Below are 20,745 nucleotides of genomic sequence, written 5' to 3' on the forward strand. Positions count from 1 at the left end.
GGTAGATGGTTGCTGTTTAAATCTTGAAATGATCCAGTAAAGACCCAGTTTTTGCACTGACTGATGGATCTTCTAAGGAATTTCGCAGCGTCAAATAGAGTTTTCATTTCCTGGTCACTAACATCAATACTACCCTCTGACTGCTGGATTGCAAAATCACGTGTACTCTTGATGGTGACTCTTTCGGACTCGTTGACTCTTTTGGGTCTGTGGAACTCGGCACCTTGTATTTCATTCTGGATGAGCTGTTTAAGTACCTTTCTTGTGCATGTTGGGTTTTCGACGTTATTTGCCTCTAAAATGCTTTCATATCCTTCCTGAAGATTTGACATTGTAAAAATTGTTCCATTTCTCAACGTATTTTCAACCATGGTTAGAAACTCGATCTGAGCTGCGGCTTTACTTGCTCTATGACTAACTGGTTGATCGGTAGATACTGCAGGTGCTTGAGATTTCCCTCGACGTAGCACACTTGTTACATGATTAACCCAACACTTTCCATGATATTTAATATCAATAGCATGGGCATCACTAGGGTCGATTGCAGAGCTTAACTTTACTCGAAGTTTATCATTTGAAGACATTTCAATTGCAGCACGAAGAGATTCGCCAGCTGAAGATGTCAATACACTATGGAGACTTTGTCTATACCCAGCATCACCCTCACAAAAGAAGCAAACATTTTTATCATATGGAATAGTTTTTGATCGTGTTATTTGTTGACTGTCTTCCACTGTTATAGATGACTTTCTTCTCATCTCATTTGGGCCTTCTAAATGCCTTTCATAACGTTCTTTGGCTCTTTTAAGCATCCCAGAATGTACTGTATTCTTATAGCAACTTCTGTGCCATGATGATTTTTCCTTTAGATCCTCCAGAGAGTAGAAGGATAGCTTGTCACGACTTCTTACATACTTTCGCTCACCATACGTGGCCCACTCCTTTATCGACTCCAATGTTTTTTCATGTGAATTCGGCTTTTCAACTAGATCTTCATCATTTTTTTCTTGACATATAATACATAAACTTAGATCTGCTTTTTGTTCTTTGTCAGGGTCAGGATCAGGGTCGATATCCATCAAAAAAACTTAAACGAAAGACGATCGGTCTTCTCTATTTCAACTGCAAGTTAAAATGGCGGACCTGTATTTTGCTGCAAAAAACCGCTGACCACGAGAGCCTCGTTTTCAAGCTTGTGGTTATTATTTCATCAAATTCTTAGTTTAAGAGCCAATAAGCTTAGAAAATAGTTATTATTTCATATGACTTCATTTTATTATATTGTTTTAGAACACAACACAAGAAAAACTGAGTTTACGAAAAATGTAATTTTTAAATCATTGATGATAGGAGATGTAGCCTCGTTTTCATGTCTTTAATCAAGTGATAAAGTGGTAGAAGGTTTCATCCTTTGACGTGAGAAAGTCTATGAAATGTTTCGTCTTCATTATAACTTACTTTTGTAGTGATATTTTGTGACAAGATACGAAAAAAGGGCACATTTTGGATTTAGCCTCGTTTTCATGCTTTAGGTCACGTGATCACAATTTCCAGCTAAAAGTGTGTGTAATGCTAGAGTAAATTTATTATTACAATTTGGTGATGAAATATTGACATATAAGAGGGAATAAAGACGATTTAAGATGTAGCCTCGTTTCCATGCTGACATTGTATGAGACGTGTTTTAATCCCCTGTGAATCGTGCCGGTGCGGGTCACAAAGTTGCCGACAACATTTTTCATGTTCACTAAGGTCCCCTCAACATATCTAGACCAGTGGCTTGCTTTAAGCATTAATTTCCCACGGGACTTAATTTTACGACACTTGCTCCCTGACTATTAGATTTATACCGCGGTAAAGCAGAATTTGTTGTTGTTTATGTAACGACTGTGACACGAGATCATTCGAATGTAATTTTCTAGTAGAGCTTTCAATATAGCCAGAACCTTCTTGGATCGCGGGTCTGTAACTAAAAAGAAATATTTGCCATCTTAGTGTATATTAAAAAAAGAAAAATCGCTAAATTGGGCAATTGAAATCTTTTATTTTACTAACAAGCTAAACGCCAACGTGCAAAACAAAAACCTTGCTATCGCCATTATGAAGTCGTCACTTCAGAGGTAAAAAACCTTAAAGGTTCATAAAAGATCACTCTAAAAAGTTGCATGCACAAACAAAATCTATAAAACCATTACATATTTTTTTTGTAGCCGTTTATTATCATTTGGTTTTGACTGGCAAGATAAAACGTGACCTTCAACCTGTAATATTCGATAGGCCATTTTGATACTACATAAACATAAAAGGCGAAAAAAACACCTTAACTTATAAGAGCAGATATAAAATATCACCTAAATATTTTCTGTATATCGCATTGAAATACGCCAAATATCAGATCTAATTATAGATTGCAGCGACCTAAAGATATAAAGCAATAAATCCGAACCTACCTTCAGCTAGACGGCGCCATTTTTCTTGCCCTGAAAGCGGATAAAGAGCGGAAAACGGACTAGTTCCAGTCCTATTCCGCATCACAGCTGAACCAGAGAGCGCGTATGAGCGTTTCAACGCCCTAGCTTCTTACGCCCTGGACGTAGCGTACGCCCGCCCGCCTGTCCGTACACCCACCTCATGTAAGCAGATGTCAAATGTCACAATAGATCTTGCACAAGTTGACTAGCCTTTCAGTTATGTAAGCCATCCATATGGGTATGATTAGATTGACAGCTGTCAAAATCAGACATTCGCAGACAATTATCACATGACCATCTCGCGGGATGAAAAACCAGTCGTTTTGCCCCTACATATAAGCTGATATAATATGTTACACTTACCAATTCAACATAAAAACGAACCTACGTCGGGGAGGGCTGTCAGTCGGCTGACAGTAGTTTAAAGTTATATGCGCAAGCCAAATTAAGGTCAATTGACAGCTGTCAAAATGGGACATGTGCAGACCACTATCAGAAAACTAATAACGTGGGCTTAGATCCACTTAGGTACACGATCTGGCATTTTCCACTACATGCCGGATGGATATGTCTTACACTCGTAATCTGTTCATTCGAATATTTGTGATTCTTTTAAAGGATAATTGACAGCTGTCAAACTAGAGTATCCGCTGACCATCATCACCTGACTGTATCGTGGGCTCATTTTCCTACCCATTAAGGTCACGTATTCTTTTAAGTTTTCTGCTGATATTTTATTTGATCACGGGCTCAATTCGAAGCCCCATAGCTTAGAAAATCTATCCATCCTAGAAAATATGGCAATCATGTGACCGTACACCGACCACCCGACCTTCCGTCGGTCCGCACCACAGGCATACCAATGTTTAATCTCACTTTCTAGCTAGTTTGGGAGCCTGTAACCTGATATTGTACATCCATGTTTTGATTGACAGCTGTCTAAATAGTGTATCTGCTGACCAGTATCGCCTGACCGTATCGCGGGCTCAGGTTTCAACCCACTGACTTCGCTTGTTTTTTTGAAGTTATCCGCTGACAAGTTGCTACTTTTCAAATGATCGCAGGCTCAAGTTCAATTTTTTTGAAATGCATATGCAATAAGTCGTGTTTATGAGCCGCACTTTTAAAATTTTGATCTCAAACTGATCTCGGACGCGAAAATTCAACCAACTTTTACATGCAGGGAAGGCAGTCGCTTTTGACTTTTCTCCCAATGGTCACGCGTTGATCATGCTCTACGTCCAATTTTCATGCTCTGGTTGGTCAAAATTTGACAGGTGAGTTTATGCGGAAAATTTATGCAGCGTCTGGAAACTTGCTTACTGACAGCTGACGCTGACAGAGTTTTGTGTCATCTTGTGATGTGTTTAACTGTCTCTTTCTACTTGATGTACCAAGTGAAATAGAGTTGCGAACAAGATTGTTCTGTGTAATTCATGGCTGGTTTGTTTATTGCGCTTTTGGTTGAGAAATGCACCGCTTGTCAAAGTCATTGGAAATCCGATTTCGGATGGCATCGTTTTCAAAAATAAGCCTACTCACTTGCCCTTGCTTAAGGCGTACAAAGAGGGTTAAAAAGTCTCAGGCGATTCTGGCCTGATTTGATAACCTTCAGGAGCAGCATCTTGACTGGTAAGCCTGAGAAATTACCGTCTTTGATGTTTTTATTTTTCGGTTTCCTGAGGTCGAGCGTAGTTTATGCGGCTTAAGTTTTAATACACGAGTAGTTATAACCTACAACAGTATGATGTTTAAAAAGCCTTTAGACATTTTTTGACCGCAAATTCAATGAAAGAAAACGTTCCGAAGAATATTTAGTTATGATTTTGGCTGTAAACAAAAAGCTCTGAGCGATTTTCTTGGCTCGAGATCATCTTGAAAAAGAGCAAACACCGGGAAGCCGGCTTAAGACATAAATAAGCTTATGCTTACTTGATTCATGATTTTCAGAGACACTTTACGCTCAATACTTGTCTTCGTGAATGAAAATTATTTTCTCTGTACATGTTTCACCGAATTATATTTATTTTATTGATTGTTAGTAGCCCCTCTCGCAATTTTTATCGCTGCACCGGTTATTTTCAGTCGTACACAAACATCGCATGCAGGAATACTCAAAACGCCGCGCGTAAATATCACTCGTTTATAAAGACTACACATAACAAAATCATAGACACTTTTATAGATAAAGGGAAATAAAACCTAAACACAACAAACTCTATCATATTGAAGCGTAAATGTTACCTCTATTAATCGCACTGCACATATGGTGCTTGTCAAAAGCATAGTTAATTGAGTGGAATGGTTATGAAACCCGTCAGACTCCTTTGTTATATGTTTTGGTGGACCTGAGAGTGCACAAAGTTCAAAAGAATTCCTATCATTTTGATTGTATTGACCAATAAAAACGTTGCATTAATTTATTCCGTAACAATTTGCCAACAGAAAACAAAGGATTGTGCACTTTCAGGGTGCTTCCAACATAAACTGCAGCACTGTTGTTTTTATCATTGATGTTTGGCGCTTTTCATAACCAGTCTCCTCCAATAACTATGTCAAAAGTGAGAACCCGTCCGGCTGGCCGAAATTTGATGTGATTTTGGGAATTTTTTTATCGTTTTCGCTAAAAGCCCGATAATTATTACCCTGCATATCACATAGGACGAGATTTTTCTAACTGAAAAGTCCCGGCATTATGGAATTCTCTTCATGAAAACGTTTTACAATGTGGTCAATTCTATAATTTGTTGTGCAAAGGAAGCGTGTGCTTGGATCGTCCTAGATATTGAATGGGTGCAATTTGTCTTGCAAAGTTGTGAAAACTGCAGAATTATAGGTTTAAATAGGGCAAAAAAGAACAAATTCTGTCCGAGGTCTGTATGATCACTTTCTCATACGGAGTTGTCGGAGAAACTGTGAATTAAACTTAAAAAATTAAGGTGATGGACGACTGGGTTTTTTTGTTTGGGAATAGACCGATTCGCTTAACTTAATGTTGTACCCAATTCAAACCCCTTGGGAGTAAAACGTTTTGTTTCAGGAATTTCCACATTATGATGCAAATACAATACACGAATAGGTCTATTTGTTTCGAGGCCTAATCTACTGTGATCGAACATGATTGCTATTTTTAGGTGTACAAATAAGACTATTAACTCGATGAAAAATTTGTTTCACTTTTGGACTGTCAAATTATTTTTCTCTAAAAGCACTCAGCCGTTGCCTCAAAAGTCAAATGAATGAGCCCTAATCTGTGGATTACAATTTTATTGTTTGATTTAAATTATGAATTTATTAACGGGAGCTTCGCTTTTAGCCCTGGCTAAATCTATATATTATAATGTAATGTGAATGCCACATTACAATGCAAATACAGTACACAAAGAATTTATCTCCTGTAATCGTTCTACTTTGGGCCTATTAGAGGCTCTGCAAAAATGCCAGGCTGTACCACAATATGTTAGATGTGGTAAGATAGCCGGTTTGAATAATTGCAATTTGGCACGGGCAGGCAAAACGTTTTTTAGTCTTATGAGCACTCCAATATGCTGACTCGTCTTTCTACAGAGTTCGCCTATATGATTACTAAAGTTTATTACTGAGTCGATATTCACGCCTAATGCACCTATCAATGTAAATCCCGTGGGGGGGGGAGTACGGGCAAAGGGCGGGAATTTGATGCCTGAGACTATCCCCCTGTCGGGCTTTTGATCGTGCGAAGCGACCCCGTGGTCGGGACATTTGACTTTCACCGACAGAAGCCTGTTATCGATTCAGAAGCGGTTACCAAGTCCGTCCCTCGAGGCTTTCTGAAAGTCACGCTGTTGGGGAAAGGTGTGAAGTTTTCATTTGTTTTAATCGCCATAATCCGACACTTTAAACTGTCATCTAAACAGATAATGTCTATTTTGAGAAAGTTTTTATCTTCAAGTTCCCATCTGACTGTAAAACTCGATTGAAATCGAATTCCACCATGACAGTCAGAAGATTTTTTACGGGTCACTGATCCGACCTGTTCCGACATGTTGAGCAGATGTTATAAAGCATTTTACGTTTCATTAATATTATAATAGCACGGTCAATCTTCCTAGAGTGATTTTGTTGTTCAAAATAAGAGGTGCTAGTGGAGAGAGAAAATACTTAATTACAGCGAGTAATTTAACGGAGCTTACGTTTAGTAAGGACGTACTTTGGAAATGTTCTTTTAATTCGTTTTATACAGTATTATAGTATTGTTTGTTTAGATTTTTTCGCCTGGGGTGGGGGCTTTTGATTGACCTTTCGTTTCCCACCCTGGGGAATTTGATCAAAAAATTTTAAAATTTGTCAAATACCCACCCCTTGCCCGCACTCCCCCCCCCCCCCCCCACGGGGTTTACATTGATAAGTGCATAACAGTTTCATATTTTGTGATTGTTCTATTTGGACTCCACCAATACATAAATCCATTAAATTTGTGCTGGCCTTTTTCCAAGTACCATCGATTGGTGTTTCTTGATGTTAAGCTTCAGTACATCCTCTTCATACCAGCTTGTCATTTTGTTTCCATTATGTAGTACCCTCTCCTCCACCTTAGCAATTGAATTATCTGATGAAAATGTCTGTTGGTCGTCAGCATACCGTGATAATTAAAAATCAGTTTTGATAACAACCTCAGCTAGATCGTTCTGAAAAACATTCCACAATAAAGGTCGAAATGTAGATCCCTTGGGACAGCCTCTTCTGACATCAGTCCATTGACTTGTCTCTTATCCCATTCTTACCCTGTTTTTCCGCTGAGAGAAATAAGGTCGCACTAATTTTAGGGCCTCTAATTTTTTCATCAGGACTGGAGGCCAAAGAGAGTCAAAAGCCTTGCTCATATCGGATGACAAAACTCCCACAACATTTTTACGGTCTAGGTCTTTTTTACTTTCACATCCATTGTTCTTTCAATAGGCTGTCTGGGCTTGACTCAATATTGGGTCTAAATATTTAGATATTTGTTTACGAAGAAGTTGTTCGTAAGTCTTGCCTAAGATCGGTAATACCGCGATAGGTCTTTAATTCCCGACTTCTAGTCTGTCCTCTTTGTTGAATACAGGTATCCATCTCCTTCCGCTCCCTGGAGAGAGAGGGCTTCTCGTCTGAGGAACTTAAGTGGCATACCATTCTCTTCATTTTCTCCCTGAATCGTTGATTTATCAGGGCATACGCAAACGGATTGACCGCGGAATTGAAGGTGACCATTGTGTGAGAGATAAGGAAATAGACTGGACTGAGCTTGGAAGCAAAATCATCTACGATGTGGAATGCCGATTCTATACCCCAGCAGATTCCAAATATGGCACTGACGGTCAAAACCATTAAGGTCACTCGCTTTCGTACCCTCAAAACTCCCTATGTACAAGGAGAGGAACTCGTTAGAGAGAGCCTTTGTAAATTAATATCTGTAGTCAAATGGTGACGAATGAAATAATTTCGTGCGGGTTTTGTCCAAATCCTAATAATTTCCCGAACCCCTTTATCTTATTTCACGAGTATACCATTTGATTACCTATTAATATCATGAGTGACGAATTACGTTCGAAATCGTGGATTTTTAACATATTTATCCTGGTTTTACCGATCGAGATCGAGAACTCCACGCAAAAGTTTAGAGCTTAAATTTGGCTTAGTTCGGAATTTGTTCGTAAAATTCCTCTGAGAATCCTTCTTGATGTGCTCTTTCATGTGTTTAGGTTGTCTAAAGGGTTTTTTTAATGTCGTGACATCTTATTCACATCATTTTAAAACTTGGTCGCCATTGTGGTTCTTAGACTTACCGAAGGTTGCCATGGCAATTTCGTAATTTCCCATGTGAAATTATAAATGAATGCTAAAAAGTCGCACCAAAATTAGGATCAAGACGTCACCCATGATATTAGAGTAGTTATGAATGTCGTTCTTTTAGGGCTGGCTTAGCTAACGAGATGAGTCCACTGAAGTCCTTGGTCACTGCAACAATGGAACTTCACTGTATAAGTTTAGATTGTTTAAGCTGCTAAGATTTGTTCCTAATGGACAACAGCTGCTAATTTTCAAACTCGAAATGTTTGGTATTCCGGTCTTTGGGGAGCGTGAACATTTCGGTCCATAAAGTTGACATAATTCTGCTAAGATGGTTGTCGTTATTAAAAGCATTTTTTTCCTTAGCAGCATGTTAATTTTTACTGTTAACGTTTTTAAATTGTTTGGAAGAAAACTCCCTGAGGAAGATGAAACGCTAACAAAACACGTAGAACAGTAAACAGGTTTTGCAGCTAGAGTTCCCAGAGTGCTGTTCACTAGTTTAGGGAAAAAAATTATATATAAAAATAATATAGAAATTGTTTCAGCATTTTATCAAAGGTTTGCTAAATACCTTTTGTTGTTCCGTGAGTACATTATCGTCATTTCTTTTAAACCATAAGCAGTACACGACTCTCGAGTAAAACACCACCAAGAGTGTGAAGGAGAGACCTAGGTAGACACGCCACGTAGATGTATAAACTTGGCTCATCCACTTCTCTGGCCATGCATGCGTGCAAAAGTTGTGGCCTTTCTTTTTGTGAAAATCAGTTACTAGCAACATTGGAAAGTCAAGAACCAACGGACATATCCAAGACGCAGCAATAATAATCTGGAATTGAAAATGTATAGAATTTTGTCTAAGCAGAGTTAAATACCTACTGAAACACTGGGCCCAGTTGCCTAGAGGTCAATTACAGGTTAACGCAACAGGTCACGTTAGACGTTAAGCCCAGTCAAACACTTTCTTGGACAGGCAATACGTTAGCAGTAAGGTCAGACACAGGTGTAATGCAATTCACCCTTGAAATCTTTTCATTTTGCAAAGAATTATATATTTTGACAATCAGCTGTGGCTATGATCTTTAATTAAGGAAGGTGAATACTTGTATAGAGATTCGCGAGTATCTTATCGGCTCACAAAAATAGTTTAAAATAACTTGTTAGGATTATTGTTGTTTACAGCACGGATACAGACCTTAAGTTTACTCGAGGTAAGTTTTCCTCTATTCTCAAGTGGATATGTGACAGCGTAATAACGTTCCGCAGCAATGGCTACCAGACTAAAGATGGAGGAACCCGCCCCTAGCCACGCCAAGTTTCCTTTTGTTAAGAGTGAACATAAAATTCTGCCAACCAAGCCTTGTGGGTGGGAAGGACTGTGTGTCGAGATAAGCTCTGGTATCAGAAATGTAGAGTATAAAATATCGGCCACTGCCATGTTCAAGAGGAGGTAGTTAATGGGAATCCTACAAAGCAGAAAAGCAGACAGATATTCAATCAGCACCCTGAGGGTAAAGACCTTGCAAGAATACCCAGGCGTTGGTCCAGTCTCAATTCACTGGTGACCTCCAGTCATCTTTGCTTCAAATACAAGAACGACGCTATTACATGAAGCTGTAGAGATGTGAATAGTCGACTACCTTCATTGAAGTTAACGCAAATATGGAATTGTAAGTAAGTTAAAAAGTAAGTTCTGATGTAACCATTTATTCAGTTAATTATGGTTAACAAAGACAGGAAATTTTGTAGATGAGCGTACACTTGACCCCCCCCCCCCCCCCCCCCCCCCCCAATGATGGCTTTACCTCATATCTCGATTTTTCTTAATGACAGCGCAAACCAGAGTATTTCCAACAATGCATACGAGGATGAGTATGGATGTCACTACTGTCACGGCAACTCCAGTGGCGTCTGACATAACTAAACACAATAACACAAAAAAGGTTGAGTGGACTTAGCATTAAAAGCCGATGCTGTTCATCCTTTTGATAATACTGTCTCTTCGTGGTTTGAATATAACTTGCAGTGAAAGCAATATAATAGACATTTGTTTTGTGCAAGCAAAGGTTTCGTAATACATCAACGATTGGTGGAACTTGTGCTCGGTGTTCGTTCTCTGCTGGAACAGTTTGAAAATCAAATCTCTGAACCAAGGAAGAGTGGCACTCGATCAGTATTAAAAGTTGTGAGTAATTATCACGAGTGGTAATCTATTACAGTTATCTTTTTGTCACATTTGCCTCCTCATACCACAGGCGGCTCGGAAAAAAGTCGATCCGTTCACCAGTCGTGACTTTATATTCACCAAGGTTAGAATTCACCATCTCATTAACATCAATGTGCATAACCGGTAATAAAAATTATCACTGACATACCAACCTAATGAATCCCTCAAGAGTAAAGTAAAATATGGTACATGGAAGTCGTATTTGATGTTCTAAAGTTTTCTTAGTTAAAAAAGGTACGCAACGATGACATCTCAGCAGGTGGTGTCAAATGGTTATCAACCAGTCTTAGGAAGCAATTTTTTTGTCATTTTCTACCAAAAGCGTAAAAACACTTCCTTTGATTCTCTAAATATCAAACAGAACAGTGCTTAAATATGCGTTGCATCTAAGGTCCTGATTACATACACGTCTCTCGTTATCAAACTTACAGATATTCCAAATTACTCTAGGAGACAATTTACAAAAATTTTACCTTTCTCAGTTGATTGATTTGTATATATTTTCCATCTTGAATTTTATCGTGGAACGGTCACACAAAGCGTTTTCTTCCGATAATTAGCCAAAAATGACGGCTATTTATCATTACATTTTGGCTGTTTTAGGCTAGCTAGCAGGTGTACGATTCAAAATGGCAAATTGAATTACAAGAACGTGAAAGTAAACCAACTGCCTCTTTTCATTACGTCCTAAACTACTCGTGCCAATTCAGCTCCAACTTTTATATTTACTGGTGTGGTTATATCGAAAAAGGAATGTTGAAGGAAACCAACTCATGGTGCGGGCTAAACACAGTTTTAATAGTTTTTTAATTGAGGTGGAATCTAAGGAAGAGTTTAGTCAAAAGGAAAAACATAATGAGTAGGGTTTGGGGTAAAATAACAGATTCTTGATGCTGATGATTAACAACAGCACAAAATTTTACATTTACTTTATTTACAGAACATCCAGTCACAAGATTTTCCTGGGCAAACAGATTAGATTTGATCTATTTTGGCACAGTTCACCTGTACGAGCAACTGCTGACACTGAACAGCTTGAGTGAGGGTGATTTTTCAATATAGATAATTTGGGGCTATACGAAACGTTTCTGACCATATTCAAGTTTGATTGATTCTGATTGGCCGTTCTAGACTTCGTTAGTTTTTATGAAACGCAAAAGCCATGTATTCCTAATTAAATAACGTGAATAGACTTTATCATCCGCCATTTCTAATTGCCTAATTTAAAACCAAATGAGCTAGAAACTATCTCGTTGCTTCTATTTTTTGGCAACGTAAAATTTTATAATTACCTGAAGTGTTTGGTGTTAAGCGTTTCACTTCCTGCGTGCTTTGAACAAAGCTGTCTGAGGATACTTCCTTCACCTGTGAACATCATAACAGGGTTATTTTAAATGCTCATTCGGAATCTTTTTAGTGAAGTTTCTAATGTGCTAGCTGATTGCTAACACAGCTCTGTAAACATGGGTTTGTTAAGCAATATACCAAACTTACTCTATTGGTTTACATGCATAATAACCCACGCGAGATGTCGAGGGAACGAGAAAAAATATCGTGAATTTCGACATATTCATACTTGGCCCCGAGGCTGGAGGAAATAAAACATAATAAGTGAATTATTCATTCCTGAAGCTCGAGGTGATGTTCAAATCAGCAGAAAACAAGACTCACCAACACTGGCTGATCAAATTGTCCCTCGTGTCGCCCGTTGTGCAGTTCTAAGAAGCAGTTCTTTCTCTCTTTAATACTATTTTTCAAAGTTTCAAATTATATAAAACACTGTTATACCTCTGACGTACTCGTATTTGATTTTAAGAAAACATTTACGTATATCTATTTATTATTTTTCGCAATAATAACTTTAAAAATTTTTTTGTACGTACTCATTAGCCTCAGTTTAACAAAGTTTAATTAAAATAATTTCTATGGCCAGCTAGAAGCTTCTAACATGTTCAGCTCATTGATTTACCAACTAGAACGGCCGAAGTTATTTTATAACGTCAAAAATGCTTATAATTAGGATACGTAAAAAATTGGTATTTACTGTTTACTTGAAATATGCCAAAAAAAAAAAAAAACTAATGAATTCTGCTCGAACAACTTCTAACGCATTTGTACGTTTACCTTTATTCTTGTAGAAAACCTAGAGACTAAAAACGGTGAAAATTATGAAGAAATTGGTGCACTTGCTAATAACCACTGACTCTTTTTTCAAATTTGTCGATCAAAAAATCTTGGATCTGCCATTCAAGAAATTTTGAACAGAGCATCATGCCATGCTGAATTTCCAACGCTGTTTTGCGAGATTAAAGATGGACTCTTTGTTGTTCAACAAGCTACATTGTTACGCAATATACATGTATGTTGAACGATGATGCACCGTTGTTTTTGGCTTTAGAACCATAAACAAGCACTGTTAGTTAAAAGACGACGACCAATTACTCTGTTAGTATTAAAAGTTGCTAGATGAAGAATCGAATGCGTCCGAATAGGTCGAGAATAGGCCTAAGTACTAATGTAAGTGCTCATTGTTCTGTAGCTGTGCTGCCTGGTAGTTTTGGTGAAGAAGGAGTATACTGAAGCTGAATAGAATATTAGAAAGCATAGAACGGCAGAGAGGGACAGCAGTTATATTTTTACCGTTAACCCTTTAGTGCATACCTTGTTCTTATAAAAACGCCTTGTTGGGTCAACTTGCTTCACTAGTTTTTTAGATTTCCAGCTCAGAAAATTGCAAGAGAGGTGAAGAAATCGCATCTATCCGTGAGATTGTTTGTGCGGGTAAATGTTCCGCGCTGACATATGATCGTGGCCTAATTATCTATCAAGCACTTCTATTGGAAAGCTTGCTCCGCCCTCAATAGACACCCCCACTAGGTTTGTCTGTTGTAATACGGTCACAAGCGAATCTGATTAAAATTTTATCACCTAAACATCAAGCTAACCAGCAGCAGATCTAAACCTTCTTTTAGGTAGGTGGGACGTCCGCTCATTTTGATCCTAAGATAAAAACTGAGGCTTACTCTCCCAAACAAATTTTCTCGGATTTGCAGAGCTCAGTTTTGCCAGGGCCTCTCGTCTCCACTGCTGATAAATGGTAAAACCACACTTCTGTTCTACACCTCAACAACAAAACTATCCTTAAGTAATTTATACTACTACATGAGAAATTTCTGCAATTTGATTGGCTTAGAGCAGTGGTATTTCAGCTTAATTTGAAATACCTACATGTGAAAATTACAAACCTTTTGTGGGCAGTAGTATAAACAAATAACAGCATGATTTGTACGTGATATTTGGCTCAAATACCACTTCGGATATTTCAAAATTGTCTCAAATTTCACTCGCCGTAACAATTTTGAAATATCACTCGTTGTATTTATGCCAAATATCACTACAAATCATGCTATTACCTATATTAATACGTTTTAAGTAAAGTCTATTCGGATAATATATTCACAATTTTTTAAAAAGGATTTCTCTCTATGTGTAAAACATGTACAGGTGAAATATGTGTACGACATACGAAAATTTGTGCATATGCCTGCTGGAGCCGCCAGCTGTCTCGAGATGCTTTTTTTTGTCTTTCTCTACTAGATTACCGTGCGTTTTATTTAACATTGTTGGCCTAGCTTTCCTCCTGCGCAGTTCTAAGGTTTTTGCTTAATCAATTTGATTCAATAATCAGGATGGAAATGGACTGTAACTTGAAAAGGCTGGGCCAACTTCTTCAATTTCACCTACTATGTTGACGAAAATTACCAAACAATCATCATCTACGTTCTCCTTTCCACAGAATCGCTTGATACCTTTCGATTTGAGTTTCAACGGTATAGGGAGCCAAAGCAAAGAGGTTTTTAAGGCCGATACACACGAGGGATTTTGCTCCCGGAGCATGCTCCAGGGGCACGCTCTGGGAGCAAAGCTCCTCCGTGTGTACCAACGATTTCATGGGTATACTTCATCCTCGGGAACAAAATTTCCACCCCGCAAAATGCTCCACGATATTTAACAGGTTAAATGTTTGGGGGCGAGCTACCTACTTGAAAACGCTCCCTCGTGTGTATGCACACAGCATGCTCCGGGAGCAAAACCCCTCGTGTGTATCGGCCTAACCTAGCAATGCAAATATGGTAGAGTCGAGGTCCATTAAAAGCGAAAAGACCTCACTTCCGGTTCATCTGCGTCGCTCAAAAACGTCTTTGATTAAAGTCCCTAATAGGAAGAGGTGTACCCGAGGATAGTTAGTTTTGACATAAGCTCGGGTTTGCCTAGACTTTGCATCAGACTTTTTAGGAGAGACAGGGAAAGAAAAGATCAGAAAGGGAGAAAGGACTGGAGCAAAGGCTTTTATTGAAGTTTTCTCCCCTTGACTCAATTATGCGTAACCTACATAAATTATGAAAACAAACTAAATTATTCCTATACGGGCCACTTTATCAAACGAAGTGTAACTTAGACCTCAGTTCCAGACAATTAGTAAGCTTCCATACGTACGTGTTCATAAGTAGGTAATTCAAGTAATAAATGTAGTTCTAGTCCACACTATAGATCTCTAATCACATCGGTGATAAGCTATGCTCCAACATTAAATGATATTGCGAATCGTGAATCGTTTACCGTAACAGCTACATGCACTCAACCCCGATACGTACGCCTTCTCAATAATCTTCTAGAGGTATTGATAGAATGATTCTAGAATACTTTTTCATTAGAAGGATTTGGATCCAAATTTGGCATAAGTGGCAATATGTACAAGCATTTCTGGTAAGTTCCCTACATTATGGCATTTCCCTCTACGTTTTCGCCTGTTTGGTTCATAATATTTGAAGGTTCATTGGTTTCTAGCTTATTCGCCACATTGAAGTTCTGTACAAACGAACTTCTGTTTGCCATCTCATTGCCTTGAGTATCCATGACTCCCAATGAAAGTGGTCTACAGCAAAGTATCCCTTTCATTTTCTTTCTGAATCTTTGGTTTATCAAAGCATATGCAAACGGGTTGACGGCCGAATTGAACATGACGGCCGTGTGAGCAATGGGAATTGCAGAGGGAGCGAGGCTGTTGGACGAAAAATCCTCCAAGATGTGCAACACTGAGTCTGCTCCCCAGCATATTCCAAAGATTGCACTGACAGCGACAACCATCAAGGTGACTCGCTTCCGCACCTTCACCACACCCTACATAAATAGAAACACCGTTTTAAGTTATTAGCCTGCTTTTTGTCAGGAAGGGAGGCGTATTTACGGGAACAAAATATTAAGTTAGTAAGCGTTGCTTGATAGTTGTCTGTAAGACATAAACCGGTAAATGTTAACTCAGTAATGTAATAATGTTTCTTCTTTTTTTATCATAAATTGTAGAAAAACTGCCCTACTGTTACCAGGGTAATAATGACAGAATGACAGTGACATTTACATAAACAAAAAAGGGTACAAGTTCTTCAATTGAAGCCAAATAGGTCTGCCATTTCAACCTATGGCGACTATCTTCGATAAATGCGTTTTTATGATGATTTTGTTGCGTAGTTATCTTAAGACTCTTTTCACTCACGTGGCCAGCATCTATGCAAATTTATTGGAACAAAAGAAAGCGTTTGTATAAGAAAAGTGTTCAACTCCTAGAGGATTGGTTTGGGACACCAAGATGGCCGTCGTGACGTCATGTGAAAACACTCCATTCGGAAACTTGTAAATCTGTTTGTTGTAATACATAGAAGGATAAAAAATGGTAAGCGAGAGCTTACTTCATTGAAACACAGAGGTCTAGTAAAAGAACGGCATTGCCCATAAGGCGAATCAAATCATACCTTTCGTCGATTTACGACTTCGGAATTACTGGTATTTTTGAACCAGAGAGTGTAAATAACCGTGGAGTATAATCCAGTCATCAGCATAAAAGAAAGCCCAAAGAAGACACGCCATATCAAAGTGTAAGCTTTCGGCATCCACTTCTTTGTCCATGCGTAACTGCAAGTACCGCCCTCGATCTTTTTCCAGAATTCAGGGACGTTCATTATCAATGCGAGTATCCAAGAACCAGAAATGATGATCTAAATGAGAAAAAAATGAATTTTTATCTATCAAAAAGTAATGTCGTAAAAAACATCATCTTCAAACTCTTTCTAATGTAAAGTGAAAAAGTCTCGCCGTCTTAAACAGATAGAGGAATCGAACATTACGCTTATAGTAATAATAATAAAAATGGTCTTTATTTCACATAAGAGATAGATACATATCTTATGTTACAATTGTCCGGAATAATACATATTAAAATAAAGAAAATTATTGTTGAATCCTAACTATCCTCTACTGAGGTTGTTTTCAGTATTAGTTTTGGCACGGGCACATTGTTTTTTTACGGAGGTTATGAGAACAGACTTTCTTTTAAGGAATGTATGGAGCGAGCGGCTAGTTATTTATAGAGGTTACTTTCGTAAAAATTTTTACTGTCTTGCTTTTTTAAGAGATCCTTAATTGAAACGGGGTACGAAATAAAACGGCGCTTATGACATCTATCTGAAAAGTTCTGTATAATATGAAGATCAGGTTCAGACGCTCCATATGCGGGTAAACCATAGATAAAATTAGACAAAACTAAACAGTAATAATATGGGGCACTGAGAGATCTTTGTTGCTATCTTGTATCTAAGTTGGTTATATTTGGTATCATACCTTAAGTTTGCGCACGCTAAGATGTGCTTTGTTTTCAAGTGGATACAAGACAGAATAGTAACGTTCCGTGGCGACGGCAACCAAAGTGAAGACCGAAGAAGCGCCGCCAACCCACGCCAAGGCAGCATCTGTTAACAGGGCACACAAAATTCTTCCACCCAGACCTTCAGGGTGACTTGCGATATGACCCCAAATGATCTTTGGTATGTAAAATAAGGCGTACATGATATCTGCGATTGCCAAGTTCGCCAGAAGAAAATTTACGGGAATCCTAAGATTGGACAATAAAAATGATGTCATCGCGGTCTCAACTGTAAGAGCTATTTGGATTGGATGTCATAGAAATTAACATAATTAAGTATGTAACTTTGCTTGACGAATATATTGTTATTTTCTACTCGTTATTTTTAGGGCCGGACTATTATTTCCCTGGAGGGGAGGGGGGGATAAGAAATATTGAAAAAGATTGTTTGTATGGTCTGAAAAGACAAAATAAATTGTTTGCAAACGTGGTAGGGTAAGAAAAAACTGTTTGCAGAGAAGCCATGTAAAATGTCACAAATATCGTTACTAAAACTGAAATGAAAAAGAAAATTACAATAAAAAATTGAAGCATAAATATAAAAAGAAACACGGTGGGGGTACTCTAAAATAAAAGTGGCATGGTCACTCTGTATAACAAATCTAAAAATAGCTGATCTGGGAATTATTGTGGCAATTAAATCTCAACGTTCCATGTCAACATTTTTTCCTACTGCAAAACTTCATATACCAGGTATTTTTCTCAAGACTTTATTAAACGAATAACATTCTCCAAACTTCAGAAGTCCATGAACTACATGAACGACATAAAATAATGCTAAGTTAATGTCTAATACATGACGCGTTCAAGGGTTTTCATCGAAGGAATGCCACTCGCCTTGCCATTTAATAATGACATTCTTTCAAGAAATGGGCGCATCTACCCCGGGTACCACAGGCCGGGTGGTCCCAGTATGATGGCCCGTGGGAACATTATCAAAGGGCATCAGGACTTCGGTACTCTTAAGAGCCATGGCTTTTGGTACTGTGGAATCGCAAAAAAGCCCGCTACTCCCTTCGGCTATTTCCTATCGTATGCCCTTAATTTGCGTCAGTAGCTGCCAAAAATTTGAAAAGGTGAGTGGAGCGCATATCAACAAAATATAAAGTGGCTATGGCACTATCGATTAGGTTCTTGGAAAAACAGTTTTAAAATAAGGCGATGGTAATATTTAGCACAAATAAAAAGAACACTGAAAATGTGGAAAAAAAGGGTTTGCAAAAAGATGACGATGGAGAAAAAATGTTTGCAGAGACATATATGTTCAAAAAAAAAATGTTTGCAGAGGATAATTTGTCATCCCCCCCACCCCCTTCCCACCACCTTCCAGAAAAATAATTGTCCGTCCCTTATGGGTACCTCATATCTCGATGTCTTATTATGGCAGCACAAACAAGAGAATTTCCCACGATACTCGTAATAACGAGTATAGAAGTTACTGTCGTTATTGTTACGTCATCTGTTTCGTACATAGTGGAAAGGGGTCAGTGTTAATGTCCTCTCTGAAAAACAAAACGAAACAGTTATTTCACTCTTTAAACTAGTAATGGTTGACACCATAGCTGCCCCCGCTCTGTATATTGTCGGGCAATAGTATTCTTGCTCGCTGTGTAGCTCTCTGAAATATACCGATTTCATAATCAAGGTGTTCACACATATTCCATACAATTGAGGTGAGATATATTCAGGAAACGCAAGGTTCCATCCACAGTTTCCGTTCGATTTACACAGCTTTGATCAAAACATTCTCAGTTTCGAGAATAGTTTGTTCTAAACCATAAGAAAAGAAATTAGACATTTAATTTTTCGCTATTTCTATTTCACTTTTTAAATTTAGTTCATTTTATTTGCCGGAAAGTAAGCTTTAGAAATTAAACGGACGTTTGATCAAATCACGCACGAGCATTCTAGTCTTATTTTAAACTTTATAGCGGAAGGACATCTGTCGTGAGCAGGGAATAAGTCAGCACAAAATTTGATGGTCGGCGAATTCCTGTAATCGTCCATCGTTCTGCTAGTGATAAGCTACCCGTTGAATCATTCACTCGTCTTGCTTGTTTGGAGCTCTTATTCCGGTCAAAGAAAGAGAAAGAGTGTCTGGTAAGGTTTCCAATCAAAGATTTGTGAACTCGTGTCTGGCAAAACTCACTTGGTGTTAAAATATACACTGTTATAGGCACCTTATAACTTCATCTGCACTTAACGAGTGTCTTTTGGTCCATAACTTTCATAACAACTGCTCTACAGAATGTCACTGATAACACGTAACGCAGAAGAGTATCGAAGTATGACTGCACAATTAATGTCACAAAATCTACCTATTGTAAGCGGTCCTTTCGGGATTTTTTTTGTGTTTTACGTCATCCTAACCATTTCGTACTTGCGAGAGCAAACAATAGAAACGTCATCATTACCCACCGATTCCTCGCGGCCCCTGTTCAAGCAAATCGAGATTTTTTCTATATTGACGGTATGACTGTATATTTCAACTGTAAGTACTTTCCTTAACATACGCACGAGTTACTAGAGTGCCTCCTCGAGACTTCGCCATTAGGGCGAAATCCCTGCGGGGCAATAATACAGAGTTGCGTTAATATGGATGTAAGAATCGTTATCATAGTCTCTTAGTATAGGTAAATGAAAGAGCCATTAGTTTATTGTTACTTCTGACTAGTGTGCCGGCTAAAAGAAACATTTCTCTATGAAAAACAAATATCGCAGCCAAATTATACCCAATATCGCACTCAGCTTGATTGCGTTTGTCCGTCAACCCTTTTGGTAGCGCCTCTTTTTTGGTTTGGATCTCAAACGTTAAACTGGTTCCACGGCGTAACATGGTTTTTGAGATTTTTGAAGTCTCGGGCAAAGATTTTTGCCCACACCTGCATTCCAAGAGGAATCGAATGGCAAGAAACCAACCTACATATATGTACAGCAATGGACTGATCTGCTTTGTGGCGAAGACGCAGCTAGATTAATAAAAATATACTCTCTATCTCAGATTACTCTCCCATGTATTGCGCGCCTAGGAATATTTCTATGCCTGAAAAGCTCGATTCTTCTGACTGCGATAACTATGATTACAACATTTACATATGCAGTCTTTTCTAAAGAAACGTCCGCAAAACCTTTTCCATAAAGGTGGGCCTTTGCCATAAACAACGACCAATAGCGACACTTAAAAAGTTTCTGAGTTGAATACAGTTTTCTCATCCGTTGAATGCGACCTTGCATACGTTACTCTGTGCTGTGCTTTTCCTCTTGCTACTAAGAGGCGATTTATACTGAATTAGCTATTGAATCAAACTTACTTTTCAGGTGGTTGAAATAATGGCAACAAGGGTCCGTGTTCCGGACTTTCAGGATGAAGTTTTAGTTGTCCTGATCAGAAAATTGTCAAGGTCAAATGAAAGTTTTTTCTGTTTCCATACCGGATAACCGGGTTTCACCGTTAACAGTGACAGAACTTAACCATACCT

At 38.4% G+C, this 20,745-nt stretch overlaps 3 protein-coding genes across 3 annotated transcripts in view; all 3 read right to left on the minus strand.

The window, feature by feature from the left end:
- LOC140938147 (uncharacterized) overlaps positions 1-1,390 on the minus strand; it is a 2,217-nt gene extending 827 nt beyond the window's left edge. Inside the window, exon 1 of the mRNA XM_073387673.1 lies at positions 1-1,390. This exon is cut by the window's left edge and continues 827 nt beyond it. Within this exon, the coding sequence (XP_073243774.1) occupies positions 1-1,079 (1,079 nt within the window). The 5' untranslated portion in view covers positions 1,080-1,390.
- Positions 1,391-6,847: 5,457 nt separating this feature from the next.
- Positions 6,848-10,290, minus strand: LOC140929255 (neuropeptide FF receptor 1-like). The gene is made up of 4 exons (XM_073379063.1): positions 10,088-10,290; positions 9,478-9,748; positions 8,854-9,111; positions 6,848-7,850 (listed from the first exon to the last, which is right to left on the minus strand). The coding sequence occupies exons 1-4, from the start codon at positions 10,198-10,200 to the stop codon at positions 7,458-7,460; spliced, it is 1,035 nt and encodes a 344-aa protein (XP_073235164.1). The 5' UTR covers positions 10,201-10,290; the 3' UTR covers positions 6,848-7,457.
- A 4,995-nt stretch (positions 10,291-15,285) lies between these two features.
- On the minus strand, positions 15,286-18,738 carry LOC140929266 (pyroglutamylated RF-amide peptide receptor-like). The gene is made up of 4 exons (XM_073379073.1): positions 18,626-18,738; positions 17,185-17,455; positions 16,320-16,562; positions 15,286-15,690 (listed from the first exon to the last, which is right to left on the minus strand). The coding sequence occupies exons 1-4, from the start codon at positions 18,736-18,738 to the stop codon at positions 15,286-15,288; spliced, it is 1,032 nt and encodes a 343-aa protein (XP_073235174.1).
- Positions 18,739-20,745: the final 2,007 nt, after the last annotated feature.

The sequence above is a fragment of the Porites lutea genome, chromosome 1 (assembly GCF_958299795.1).
Source record: "Porites lutea chromosome 1, jaPorLute2.1, whole genome shotgun sequence".
Lineage (NCBI taxonomy): Eukaryota > Metazoa > Cnidaria > Anthozoa > Scleractinia > Poritidae > Porites > Porites lutea.

Coding starts and splice junctions, on each gene's coding strand:
- LOC140929266 (XM_073379073.1), bottom strand. CDS start 18,738: ATGTACGAAACAGATGACGTAACAATAACGACAGTAACTTCTATACTC. Junction 17,456..18,625: donor ATAAGACATCGAGATATGAG/GTACCCATAAGG, acceptor GTCCAATCTTAG/GATTCCCGTAAATTTTCTTC. Junction 16,563..17,184: donor TTAGCGTGCGCAAACTTAAG/GTATGATACCAA, acceptor TTTCTCATTTAG/ATCATCATTTCTGGTTCTTG.
- LOC140929255 (XM_073379063.1), bottom strand. CDS start 10,200: ATGTCAGACGCCACTGGAGTTGCCGTGACAGTAGTGACATCCATACTC. Junction 9,749..10,087: donor AAGAAAAATCGAGATATGAG/GTAAAGCCATCA, acceptor TCTGCTTTGTAG/GATTCCCATTAACTACCTCC. Junction 7,851..8,853: donor TACTCACGGAACAACAAAAG/GTATTTAGCAAA, acceptor CCTTGTACATAG/GGAGTTTTGAGGGTACGAAA.